General features: G+C 40.9%; 1 protein-coding gene across 1 annotated transcript in view; it reads left to right on the top strand.

Annotated features, from left to right (window-relative positions):
- Positions 1-719: 719 nt before the first annotated feature.
- MARCHF11 (membrane associated ring-CH-type finger 11) overlaps positions 720-13579 on the top strand; it is a 29571-nt gene continuing 16711 nt past the window's right edge. The window contains exons 1-2 of the mRNA XM_074146741.1: positions 720-1010; positions 2115-2270. Of these exons, the coding sequence (XP_074002842.1) occupies positions 720-1010; positions 2115-2270 (447 nt within the window). The remainder of the gene's footprint in view (positions 1011-2114; positions 2271-13579) is intronic.

The following is a 13579-nucleotide window of genomic DNA, read 5'->3' as shown; positions in this document are numbered from 1 at the left end:
GGACGAGGAGAGGAGAACAACCTGCCACAGCTCCCGGCCGAGGCCAGACACCGGGCCAAGGAGGTGGCCGTGAAGGGAAGGACGGTTAGGCCGCCCCCGTGAGGGCGGGGTCTGGCGGCGGCGGGCCGGGGGACACAGCCGTTGGGGCTGGGGGGGGGAGCCGGGGCAGGGGCGGCTCTGGCGCCCGGGGGAGGGGAAGGGTTCTCTCCCGCCCGGGCAGCCGCGGGGGTGCAGGCGAGGACGGCTGCTTCCCCGCCGCGCCGGGGGGGGGGGGGGGAAAGAAGGGTGGGGAGGCGGGGCAGGCGCCTGGGCGGCTGCGGGAGGCCCCCGGCCGTTGCGGTAACGGACTCTGCCCCCCCCCCCCCCATCCGCCGCCGAATAACGGCCCACCGGCTCGCGCTCTCTCTCTCTCGAGGGGCGGCCGCTGGCGGCTGGAGCCCAGCCGGCGTGTGCCGGCCCTGCCCCGCCCCGCCCCGCCAGGCCCACGCACACGCGCTCCCCCACGCACACCCTCCCGCCGGCTCACGGGCACACGCCGCTGGGGCGGCTGAGCGGAGCGCGACGGAGGGAGGCGGCGGCGGCCACGCCGGGTCACCTTCCCTCCGGCTGCCGGCAGCAAGAAGGGGCGCCCCCGCCGCTCTCTCCCCACGCCCCGCCGCCATCCGTCCCTTTGGGCCGTCCCCGCCCCGGCTGAGCGGGTGCCCCGGGCCGGCGCGGGCATGAGCTGCGCCGCGGGGAGCGTCGTCCTCCCCGCCGGGGAGCCGCAGCGAGACCCCGCCGCCCCGCTGGAGCTGCCGGCCGCAGCGGGGGAGGCGAGCGGGGACGCCCCGGAGGAGGGCGAGAGCGGCGGCCCCAGCGCCGGCGAGGGCCGGAGGGGCGGCTCCGAGGCGGGGGCCGCCGCCGGCGACAAGCCCGAGACGCGGTCGGTGTGCAGCAGCGAGAGCGGCAGCGGCAGCCCCCCCGGCGGGGCCGGCCCCATCTGCAAGATCTGCTTCCAGGGGCCCGAGCAGGTGAGGAGAGCGGGGCGGGCGGGCGGACCCACCCACCCTCACGCGCCCCCTCCAGCCCCGCGGCCGGGGGCCGGGCAGGCGGTGCCGAGACCTCTCCATGGTGCTGATCGCTCCCCGCCGCCGCTGCCCCGGCGGCCGGGCGGAGAAGGGGCCGAGCGCTGCTGCCCGCTCGCCCGGGGAGGCCCGGCGTCCCCTCGCACACCTGCCCGCCGGCGGGAATAGCCCTCCTCTGGGTCGGGCGTAGCGAGCCTCGGCTGCCGTGCGAGGTGGTTGTGACAAACGCTTGGGGCAATTCTGAGCCAGCGCGGAGCTTTAGGGAAAATCAGATATTTGCCATGGCTGGCTTGCACGCTCTATGTACACCTTCTTGCCATCACTGGCTTGCTGGCTCTCCCCTCAGGGACTTTAAACAATAAGAATTTCTCAGGTTTCTATTAGACTTTAAAATGAGAGTGTTAGCTTACAGGTAATGTTGAGAAGACCTCCAAGGATCTCCTTTGTCATTACATTGCTGGGCACGGTATCGGTAGTGTAGCTGTAACTAGCATTTTATAGCTTGTCTTGTAGTTTAGCTAAAAGAAATCTTCTCAAGGAAAGAAGAGAATAGCTGACACATAATCCAGAAATATGTGAACTATCGGGAGAAGTTTTCAGTTATAGTATTTGAGGTCCTGCCTGACAGCCAGCTAGCTGAGCAACGCAGAACCCTGCTCCAAGAGCAGGGTTTTCTGTGACGTCACCAGTTTCTTTCCTAGTGATGACTGCGAATAACTGTTGGAGAAATGCATCTAACCACTTTTGTTACCATTTGAGGAATTTGAAAGGGCTAATACTACTGTTGTTTGATACACAGTAATCTTTCGCTTGTTTCACATATGTAGATATACATGCATAGACAGTTATCTGGCTTTGTCTCATTAGAAGCACTTAGCTGTTTTTAAGACAGTTTAATTTTTGAATATTTTTATAGCCCAAAAGACATGTGTTTTCGTGTATTGAAATTGAGACCAATTCATTGTTACAGACCTGCAAATATTTTGATATTGAATATACATGTACATAAAAGATTCCTTTAAAATTAATGTTTCCGTGTTGCCTTTTCAGGGGGAATTGTTAAATCCTTGCCGCTGCGATGGCTCAGTACGATACACACATCAGCTTTGCCTGTTAAAGTGGATAAGTGAAAGAGGGTCATGGACCTGTGAACTCTGCTGTTACAGATACCATGTTATAGCAATTAAAATGAAGACGCCATGCCAGGTAATTTGTTTGTGTGTTTATTTGTTTTAAAAAATATGTCTTTCCAGTAATTTTTTTTAAAAAAGTGATACTTAGGTTTATTTAAAGGTTTTTGGAAAATACAGTGGAAGAGCCTATATGCTTTACCAGTTAGCACTTCACCCACTTTAAGTTTGTTTCTAAGAACAGTTACAGATTAAAATGTGCAGTCATTTGATTCTGTTATGTTCTTCTAGCTTTTGGCTTGCCATAGAAATTGTCTTCAGAGACTGTTAAATTCTGTAATTAGATAAGTCATACTGAGATGTGACGGAACTTGGATCTCCCCGATTCACTTTCTAAACTTTAAAAATGTCTTTATAATTTGTTAAAGACTCAGTCAAAAGTTGGTTTCTTTCGTTCTTCAAGCATGAGGTCCAGAGAAGAGAGGCGAAGAAAACTTGTGTTGTGTGTGTATTCACCTACTGTAAAAATGCAGAAGGAGGTGACTTTTCAGGCTTGGCACAAGAACGCTCTTTAAGTTTTGTCCACCAATAACTGTTTCAGAAGCTGAAATGTGCAGTAACATTTTTCCCAGCTCCCTTTTAACAGCATCACAACACACAGCTGGAAGTTGGAATATTATAGTGGTAGCGTGTTCAGGGAGAGGAGAGGGGAAGCTTAAAGCTTTAGCAGATCTGTTAGGGAAGCCTTAGTACCACTTTGCATATCAGAATTCTTTAGAGGCTTAAAATTTCATCCCAGAAATTGTATTTCATAGATCTGAGGAACACATTTAGTAAGATCATTATATTTTTTTTTAGTTTTGATCCTATGAGCTCAGAGATGATGGAGCTCTCAAAGGCCAGATCACTCGGGTCATTTTTCTGTGCCTGAGTTTGAAGTTTTATAGAAAAGACATGCCTGGATGGTAATGGCAGTTGTGTGGGCGTGATAAGCATTCCTTGGATATAGGATATCTGGAGTATTTGCTTACAGCTGTTCAGATTAGGTGCAAGTACTTTCAGACCCAGTTGTGACTTCAAGTTTTTTCTTTATAAATGCACGAAGGAAACTTTTTTATGAACTTCCCTGGGTAGAACCTGTATGATGTAAAAAAGCCATGGTTTTGTAAAACACTCCAGAAAATCAAGGTGCTAGATTCTGTTTCTACATAGACTTTACCTGGCAGTTTGTTATGGGATTCTGTTTGATACTTTTTCCTTTTTTTAACCTTTGAAAAATATTTATTTCCTGTATCCAGAGCAATCTCATTTTTTTCCTGGCAAAGGTTATATCGTTATCAACAATCTGCAATGGCAGTCTCTGAAAATAGTTGTTTGAAGCAAGGACATGACAGTGCAGTGGCCTGCAAAGAGGCATCTAGTGCTATTTGAGATGTCCCCAAGGTAGCCAAAATATCTACGCAGGGTAGAGATATGACACAACTTACAAGAGACTTTGGAACTGCACCTGGAGGCCAAGTGCGATATTAAAGGACATCAGAAATGTCATTAGACACCTATCTGTGGACAACAGAATCAAACCCCAGTTTGAAGAACAGCTATTCAATTTCTGTGGAAAACAGAAGCAAAGAAGAAAGAAAGTGTCAGTAGGTGACAATAGACAACAATGTTTGGCCAAGCTACAAGTCAAGTAGAAAGAAACTGAAGAGCCAAAAGTTAAATACCATTCTCTTCATGAGTTATGGAACGTTTTTGGTGGGAGGGGCAGAACTAGTTTCATGTTTCTCCTTCAATAGCTTAAAAAAAGCTTGATTTATTCTTAACCCTATCGTTTATTTTTTATGTAAATTATTTAAGTCTGTCCTTTTTTATTCTTGACAAAATAACATGCAAAAAAATTTCATGGAGTTGCATATTCAAATAATAAGCTAGACATACATTCCTAGGGTCAAACTCCTGACATCCAAAAGGTCACGCATCTCTTTGGAGGGACTCAACGTTACCTTTCTCATTCTCCTACACTGAATATTCCTCTTGTAGTTACAGAATCTAATAGGAACTCTCAAAACTGCACTTGTCTGTGTATTTTTATAAGGACGATCAGTCTTAAAATGCCCTCCCTCCTCTCCCATATTCTTGATTATAATAGTATTGGACATATTTAACAGCTGGCTTGGTTTAAGCATTTCAACAGGCTTTGAATCGTTTGCTTGACTACACAAAAGCCATATTTAAGGTAGCTTTTTGGTCAGGTTTGGTAAAAAGCTAAGGGTTAGACCGTTTCAGGATAGAAGTAGTTTGCAACATCTTCATTGAGGTAGCTAATGTACTTAAAAGTTCCCGGGCAAGCAAGACTTCTTGCATTACATGACTCACGATATTTGGACAGAAGTAGTTCACTCTCTCTACAACCAGTAGTCTGCCTCAGTCCATGTTCTCAGATTGTCTCTACCAGCCTTTTACTTATTAGATCTGTGTAGGCAGTGTCATAAGAGAGAAAAAGGATGCTATTTACCAAAATAACTTTTTCTCCAGTGATTTGTCTATGCAGATTTACACCAGCTCCTCAGGTTTACTTTTACCTCAGGTATTTATGGAATGTAACAATGCTTAGGGAGTTAAGAAGTAGGAGATTTTTCTGTGTTTTCTTCCAGAACAGTGGAATAGATGTGAACATTCCATTTAATATCTAACGTTTTCTGTGGTTTCTGTTGCTTCATGGCAGGGAAAGTAATACCAAAGGGGGGCCTCTTTGGAGGCAGTACATTCAAGGAACAAAATTTGCCATGGTAAGTGACTATTCCGATAGAAATTTTTCCAGTGTCACTTTGTAAATTTTAACAACTACTATTTAATTCACTTTTAAGCACCCAATTCTGGAAATACGTAGACTTTTAATATAAGAATAGATCTTAAAACATAAAAAAATAACAAATTAACCAATGCACTAACAGTGGAAGATGAACATACAAAAAAATTTATGATGTTTGATAGGGTGTTTCACAGACAAATGCAAATTTGGAGTTTTTTCAGTATAGTTCTCTGGATCATATCAGAAAGACATTTAGCCTTGCACTAGTCCATTAATGAAAGCACATGTTCGCATTGCTGGACTTGCTTCTTACAATGGGGTGAAATTTGATCCAATAATAGGCAAGGTTATGTTAATAACTAGAAAAAACCCCAAACTATAATGAGGGGAGATGGAAAAAATATTGGTTTGGGTGAGGAGTTTTGGAAGGTTTTTGAAACAACTTTAAAAAGAGGGAGAAACTTGAAATGTCTGACTTGGAAATTAAACCCATGTAGAATTACATTTCTGATTAATAAAGAGAAAGAAAACATAAACAGAAATATTTTTTATATTGGTTTATTAAGCTTTATAATTTCCTGAAGGAAATTTAGAAAGCTTTATTTTTTGTTGGTGCTACTTAACTACTAGTAAGGTGTTAGCAAATTAGCTTACTAGACTTGCAGTTAAACATGAATGTATATTGGAGAATGTAAATTCTCTTTTAAGATTATTTCTGAATCTTACGAAGTGGAATACAGTTATGCAAAGGTTCAGAAAATATACTTTGGTGCTAAACCACATCTTTTCTGTAAAAATAAGCAATAAATATAATTAGAGAATAGCCTTTTCTAGACTGTTAGTATAGTCTTTCATGGAATAGTATTATGTTAAAAGTTTAATATACCCTGTGCTTCTGTTCATTAAAACGTTATATTCTAGTACTTTAGGTGAACTGGACCTATTCCAAAAGTGATACAGTAGATTGGTGTGCTAATTTAAAAGCTTATTGGATGGCGATTCAACATCTTTTCTGACATCAGGAAAATCACAGACCAGTTATTTTAAAAAGTAAATTCTTAATTGTTAGGTCTGATTTCTTAACATAGAAGAAAAAAATAAGGCTGTACTTAGTATTATTTAAGCAAATATGTAGTTACTGAAGGTGGAACATGGCTCCTGAATTCAGTCGTTTTCAGTGGCTCAAATTGTGATTGTTAACATTTGAAATATTCAGCATAAAAATTACTATGTTCAACAGCTTTCATGAATTACAGGTTCAATTTTTCAAGTCTTGTTAATGTGAATAGTCCTTACTCATTTGAGTAATCTCACTGGCATCAATTAGATAAGTATGAGCAAGACTTTGTAGCAGACTGCATGTATGAATATGCATATTATATTAAAAAGTGCAAAAGTCAAGTTCTTCAGATACTTCAATATGGAGGCCAGTGTCCAGAAAAAAATGTGTAGTAGATGTTTAGTAAAAGTTATTGCTAATGACTATGTTCAGCTGGGTGAAAGCATTTACGTTTTGTGTATGAACGTGTGTAGGCATAGCTAAGAAGGGGAAGGGAGAAGGCTCAAATCTCCAATAGTTCTTTTTAAACTACGCTATGTACTAACAATAGTCTGCTAATGTTGCTGCCATGACACTGCCTGTAATGAAGATCCAGGAGGTACATTGTGCTGTTCACTATGTTAACACACATAAATAACAGAAAGGATTGTCCCAATCTTAGACAATTTACAAAGAAGTGTGAACAGGAGATAAAGGGCAAGTCTATGGAGATGTATAAAACCAGTGGTCTCTGTATACTGGCCATTTTTAACTATTATTGAGTTTTTGGCATCTCAGATGAGTTTTAAGATGCCTCTTGAAAAGAAAATAATGAAGCTTTGCAGGTACCCTTTGAATGTGAAGGAAATAAGGAAGGGCTGTTAGAAAATAAAATACTTGTCTAGATAGGTATTGTGAACTGAACAGAGATGAGATTCGATGTCTGAGTAGTCATTAAAAGGTAATTAATGTGTCAGTAAAAGCCAGGAAGGACTTTAAAAATCAAGTCAAGTCTTTATTATTTGATGTGATGGGGAAGAGAGGAACCAGCATAGTGGAGAAAGAAGGGCAGTAACATGGTCAAAGTAGTGGACTAAACAAAATTGTATTTGAAGCAGTCTTGTGGTCACTGAGTAAATTACATTTGTCATGAGCTTAAAAGCTTTGTTACGGTAATTGAGACATAAAATGAAAGTGATGAGAAATTATATTTTTATATATGAATAGTCAGATATGCTACATAGAAAACACCCACAAGTCTTAGAAATATCGTGAACAGGAAGCTCCAAATACATATTTAAATTTAAGATAATTCCTGGATTGCCAGACAGATTCATGGGTTGGAGGGTGAATCCATACTGCCTGAGGAAGACTGGGACATGAAAATCCTAGAGATTTTAATGAACTTAAATATATGGTAAGATCCATACAAAAGGTGGTAGAAACAGATTAATATTTTAGTTTTGTCAGGAGAGAGAAGTCTGAAACAGAAAAGTAGATCTGTCAGTCATTAGCATATATACAGTAGTTGTACTTCTCACACTCTTTCTTTTCCGAAGCATCTACTTTTGGCCACTTCTAGGGACAAGTTACTAGACTAGATAGACCCTTTGATTTGGTGCACTCTCAGTCATTTCAGTGACATGGCTGGGTGGAAGCTGGTGATTACGATCAGTTCTATGTAGCGTGTCTAATGAGTTTAGAAACAGCAGGGGTGTTGGAGAGGCCAGTGGTGTCAAAGTTGTAGTTTTTTTCTGTGGTGGAAAAGGCAAAATACATTTCCTGTGTACTTTCTGGGAAAGATCTGAAGAGAGAAGTCTCTGAAAGAGAATTTGGGTGAGTGCATCAGGAGGAAGGACAAAATGATGTCTCTGATGCAAAGTAGAGAGATTATAGAAGAAGATTGGACAGTAAAAATTTTACCACTGATGGAAAGGACAGAATCGCAAATATAGAAAGCAACAGAGAAAAGATACTAAGGTGATAATTAATTTCATGTTGTATTATCTTTTCTCTGTTTTCTTGTAATTAATGCACAGAGGGACTTGGAGATAAAAGGAGTAGAGAGTTGGGAAATAAAGGTAGCAAAAAGGTGTGGAAACAAAAGTCAGTTAAACTTGAGAAATACATTTGGTTAGCCATTCAGATGAGAGAACAAATTTGTTATGGAACAAGGGAGCAGGCCACTGGTGCACTATTAGCATCCTAGGAGCAAAATATGTGGCTGTTAGCATAGAGAGCTGAAGGAGTGCAAGATGGATGTTACAGTGGAAAGGAGGAACAAAACTGTAGAAGCCTTAGAAGAGTGGAGAGAATTGGTAACTAATGACAAGTAAGAGGCAGCAGGGAACAGAAGAATCATCAGTAACAATGATCTGAAAGTCATGAAATAATGAAGAATAATATGTGAACAAATGAACTGATTCTATCACAGTGATATCACAGTGATAGTTGGGTAGGGATAAAGAAGGACTAATAACAAAAGACTAGATACAGACCTAGGTGAAAAGCTAATCAAAGCGATGAATGGCTGTTTTGTTGACTATGAACACTGAACCATATTTGTAAGTCGAATGAGAAGAGATGATATTCATCTAAGAGATCAGAGCGGTCATCAAGACGGGAGCTGAAGCCATCAGGAAGGAACGTGGGAGATTATAAAGAGAGTTAAGAATTGAAATTGAATGCATCAAGTGGAAAGGGGTTAAGTGCACAGAACTTAGAAGTTTGAAAGAGAGGAAGGAGATTGATTTTGTTTTAGAGAGTCCTATGAAAGAACTGAGAGTGAGGAAGAGGGGAGGGGTGGGATTTACGTCAGAACTGCGACAAATTGGAAACCAAATGTTTCAAACCTATGATTCAGTTCAGAAACTTGGATAGTCCTAGTCTAGTGAGGATTTTAACATTGTATGGCAAAAATTAAGCTTTCTCACTGGTTGGAATGGATGAAGATCAAAGAGATGATCTAGCAGGTGTAGTTAATATTTGGGATTTTGCTACAATGGTTGGAGTGCCACCAGCAAACACCTGAGATCTGCTTTCCTGATTCTGTGTGTGTTCATGCTTTGCAAGATGGAACATTTGGTCAAAGTTGGCAACTCAACTGATAGAACTCAGAAAAATCTGTTATTCTCGTCAAACCATCAGCTACAGCATGCAGGGAGCTAGACAAGCCACTCTGGTGCTCACATCCGTCTATTTAAGATAGGGGATTATCAGTAAAAAATAGATTAGGCAAAAAAATAGTGATTCTAGCATGGACAACAATTTCTACTAACATATGGATAGTGATTTTAAACTTGTTCTCTTTCATTCACATAGGAAGTTCTGTTGGACTTCTAAAGTGTATACTAAGGTAATCAAGTACCTACATAAAATAAATAAAACAGCCTGTTTTTAAAAAAGAATAGCAATAAAGGTATGTAGGTGTGTTCCCATCATATGTTACTCCTTTATTTCCTGTAGCTTATTAAAAAAGCAATTGTTTTCTTGTTTTGTTTGTGAAATGTGCAAGTTTGGCTGCTTAAATGGTGTGAAACAACAGTTAGCACAATGTAAACTGTGAACTGTACTTGAAAATAAAGTTTTAATTACAGGTGTCATCCTGTTCTAATGGTAAGATAGATATATAGATATAAAGATTTAAAGACTGTCGTTATCTTGGAGTATTAAATAGTGAGTTAACTAATTCAGAAAAAAAAAATTGATTCCTTTTAGCATAAGATTTTCATGAGGCAAAATGTCTAGTATGAGACACGGTGCCAGGTTGTTTATCAGATGAAATATCTTGAATAAAAGTTATTACTGGAATTATAAGCATAAATTATATATTTACAACAGATTCCATTCGAAAAATACATACAAAAGTTAAGAGCAATGGGAATGGGAATCAAGGTTCTCCATATACATAGTTACTGCGATTTTGAATGCTTATGATATCACAGAATCACAGAGTGATAGGGGTTGGAAAGGACTTCTGGAGATCATCTAGTCCAACCTCCCTGCCAGAGCAGGCCTGCCTAGAGCAAGTTGCACAGGAACGTGTCCAGGTGGCTTTGCCTCAGCAGCGCAGAGTAGAGGGGGAGTATGACCTCCTTCGACCTACTGGCCACACTCTTCTTGATGCACCCCAGGAAGCCATTGGCCTTCTTGGCCACAAGGGCACATTGCTGGCTCTTGGTCATCCTGTTGTCCACCAGGACTCCGAGGTCTCTCTCTACAGAGCTGCTCTCCAGCAGGTCAGCCCCCAACTTCTACTGGTGCATGGGGTTATTCCTCCCCAGGTGCAGCACCCTACACTTGCTCTTGTTGAACTTCATTAGGTTCCTCTCTGCCCAACTCTCCAGCCTGTCCAGGTCTCGCTGTATGGGAGCACAGCCTTCTGGTGTGTCAGCCAACCCTCCCAGTTTTGTGCCATCAGCAAACTTGCTGAGGGTACACTCTGTCCCTTCATCCAGGTCATTGATGAATATATTGAAGAGGACTGGACCCAGTACTGCCCCCTGGGGAACACCACTTGTTACGGACCTCCAACTAGACTATGTGCCACTAATCATGACCCTCTGAGCTCTATCTTTCAGCCAGTTTTCGATCCACTCTACTGTCCATTCATCTAAACCACGCTTCCTAAGCTTATCTGTGAGGATGCTGTGGGAGATGGTGCCGAAAGCCTTGCTGAAATCAAAGTAGACAAGATACCTAAGTAAACAATGCAAGGCTTGAGATACAGTGTGAGGCTTGCATTCAGGAACCTTTGAGCTACCGTTTTGGTCTTTTTTTTTTTGTCTGTTTGACTGGATATTTTTCCAATATCTTGATCTTCTAGCCTGAAATTGATGAAATTAAACAATGAAAGATTTTTAAGTTTTTCACACACAAATTTTTGTCTTTTTGTCATATGTCAAAAATCCTGATTATTTAGATTTTAATTCCTATCAACACAGATTAGTGAAAAACATTGCAAACAAGTACTGATTGTTTCAGCAGGATTCTTCTATTTCTCAATATGAAAACTTGTTAATAAATGATACTGTACTGCTCTTATACCTCTTGTATATAATTCCTTTGCTCATGCTTATTTGGTAATGTAAGTAGCCTGCCCTGGACACCAAATACTGTCATAATCTCTTTTCTCTACCAGTCATGCCATGTCAGCTGTGAAGTGCCACTGTATTTTTTTTCACAACTGAAATTTGTCAAAGAAAGTTGGCATTATTGAATTCATTTTGAAACTTCCTTTTAATGCTTCTTGGTTTTGAATGTTGTTCAGTTTGCACTGAACTCTTCAGTGCTTCATCCATATGACTGGCAGTCATGCTAACATACTTCTTTCTTAAATTGCTAGCTGGGGAGACAGCTTTTCAACCTATTGCACTTCTTCTTTTTTTTCATTTTTGTCCCATATGTAGATTCAAATTGAATGCTTTCCTGTTGCTTCGGCAATGTGTGAAGGACAGCCCCTGCCTCCTTTCATGCCAGTAGTGCGACAATGAAAGAACAATTTGACCTCAGTTCTTTTGGAGTACTTGTCTGAGTCAGAAGACTCTCTTTCCATTGTGAGTTTTGCCTGCATGACTTTTCTCATAGGGTGGTTTGGTTTTTGTTTTAATTTATTTAACCTTTCCTTTCTATTTTCTTTATTTCTGCATTTTTTTTTCCTGCTACTTTTGTTTACATTTCAGTGAAGTTGGTGGAGAATGAATATTCCAGTTTTAGCCACATGCTGTTTCCTTTCCCCTTATTATTCCCCCCCGCCCTCCCCTGTATTTTTGCATATTCTTTTGGCAGTGTCTTCCCTCCACAGCCATTTCTGTGACAAGCATATTCCTAGTACAGGAATATGCTGTATTGATACCCATACAAACTATATTACTGGATGAAGGCCATTTCCTGAGCTAAGACTCATTTTTTTTCTAGTCTTTTATGCCCAAACAACAGATATAATTGAAAAAAAAAATAATTCCATGGGAGTTTCAGAAGGTCATGAACCTTATCATCAAGATGAAATACTTGCTAGCTTCATGTGTATTACCTACTCTGCTGACACTGGAAGAAGATTATTCCAAGCACTATAAGGATCTTGAAAAAGGCAAATTCAACAAAATTGTCATTGAGGAAACTGTATCTGGAGAAAATGAGAGTAAACTTCTGTATGCCTTCTCTTCTTTCATGCTAAGGAAGCTCTCTCTGCTCATCGGGCAAGAACAGACAGACAGAGTCTACTTCTTAATGGAATGCTTTATGTATCTTTCATTGCTATTATCTGAGCAATCTGCAATTTACAATCTACTATAACCAGTGGTTACTTCCAGCACATTGTGTTCCTCTTTGGATGACTAAATTCTGCATCTCAATTTCAGAGCTGCTGTTTCATAGGAGGAAAACAATGTGACATATTTTACTTGAAGGAATGGGCGTAACAGCTGATGTGAGGTCACTGGTTCACATCAGAATAACACAAATAGAATATAGGAGTCGTACACTCACAGCCTTCTCCTGTACTTGCAACACTGTCCTCCACATAACCTCCTTCTTTAGTGGCCACAAGAATCATGAGAAGCTCCAATCACTCAATGTCATCTTCCAAAAAGGACAATTTGCCTGTATTTAAATGTAGAACGATGACTTAAAATCTTCCTGAGACTTAATACAGAGGGTCACTTTCTCTTCAAGTAGCATTTACAGAGTATTGCCTATCATCTCATTGCTTTCTGGATGCTTGCACCAAATAATAATTTGATTAATTACTGATGCCTTCTGATATCTATAAAACTTAAGGGAAAGATCTTCATACCATCCAGTATTCAGTATAAGGAGAGGGACCATCAAATGCATCTTAAAGATTTCAAAATCCTCTACTTTAGCCTGTCCTGTTCTTTGATAAGCGTGTTTTCCATATGGGCAGCATGTACTTACCTTTCATTCTCTTAGGTACTTCTTATATTTGAGAGAAAGTGAGGCTACTTTTATCTTTATGTCTGTATTTGTACTACAAGAGACGGTACACGGGTTATGTGTAAGTCATATAAGCACCATTAAGCCAAGAAGAATTTATAGTTTAGGGATTTTCAAACACAATGATATAAATGGATATTACAGTTTTTGATATTACAACCATTGCTTCTTGCAATATTATGAATGCTGATGCACAATATAACAAGTCAGAAAGCTGGGTACCTTCAGTGTTCAAGAGCATCGGTTACATTGTGCAATATAAAGTAATTATTCTAAGGGATTTCAGACATATTCATGATATGATTGGAGAGAAATACAGTTTCCAGTGTAGTGTGTACTATAAAAGCAACTATTTTATTTTTTACTGATGGAGCTATCATATTTGATGATACTTAGTATTTAAATTGCCATTTTCTGTAATTAAGCACTATATTTTACACATTTTCAGATCCAAAAAATAGAGTCTTATAAGTAACTGTGTAATCAAAAAAAACCCAAAACATGGCTACCCCAAACTGTTAGAAAAAATTTGATTGCTGATTCAAACAACTGTACCTACTAGTTTGCAGTTATGATTATG

Source organism: Numenius arquata, chromosome 4, assembly GCF_964106895.1.
Source record: "Numenius arquata chromosome 4, bNumArq3.hap1.1, whole genome shotgun sequence".
In the NCBI taxonomy this organism is placed as follows: Eukaryota; Metazoa; Chordata; class Aves; order Charadriiformes; family Scolopacidae; genus Numenius; species Numenius arquata.
This window is presented reverse-complemented; position numbering and strand designations above follow the sequence as displayed.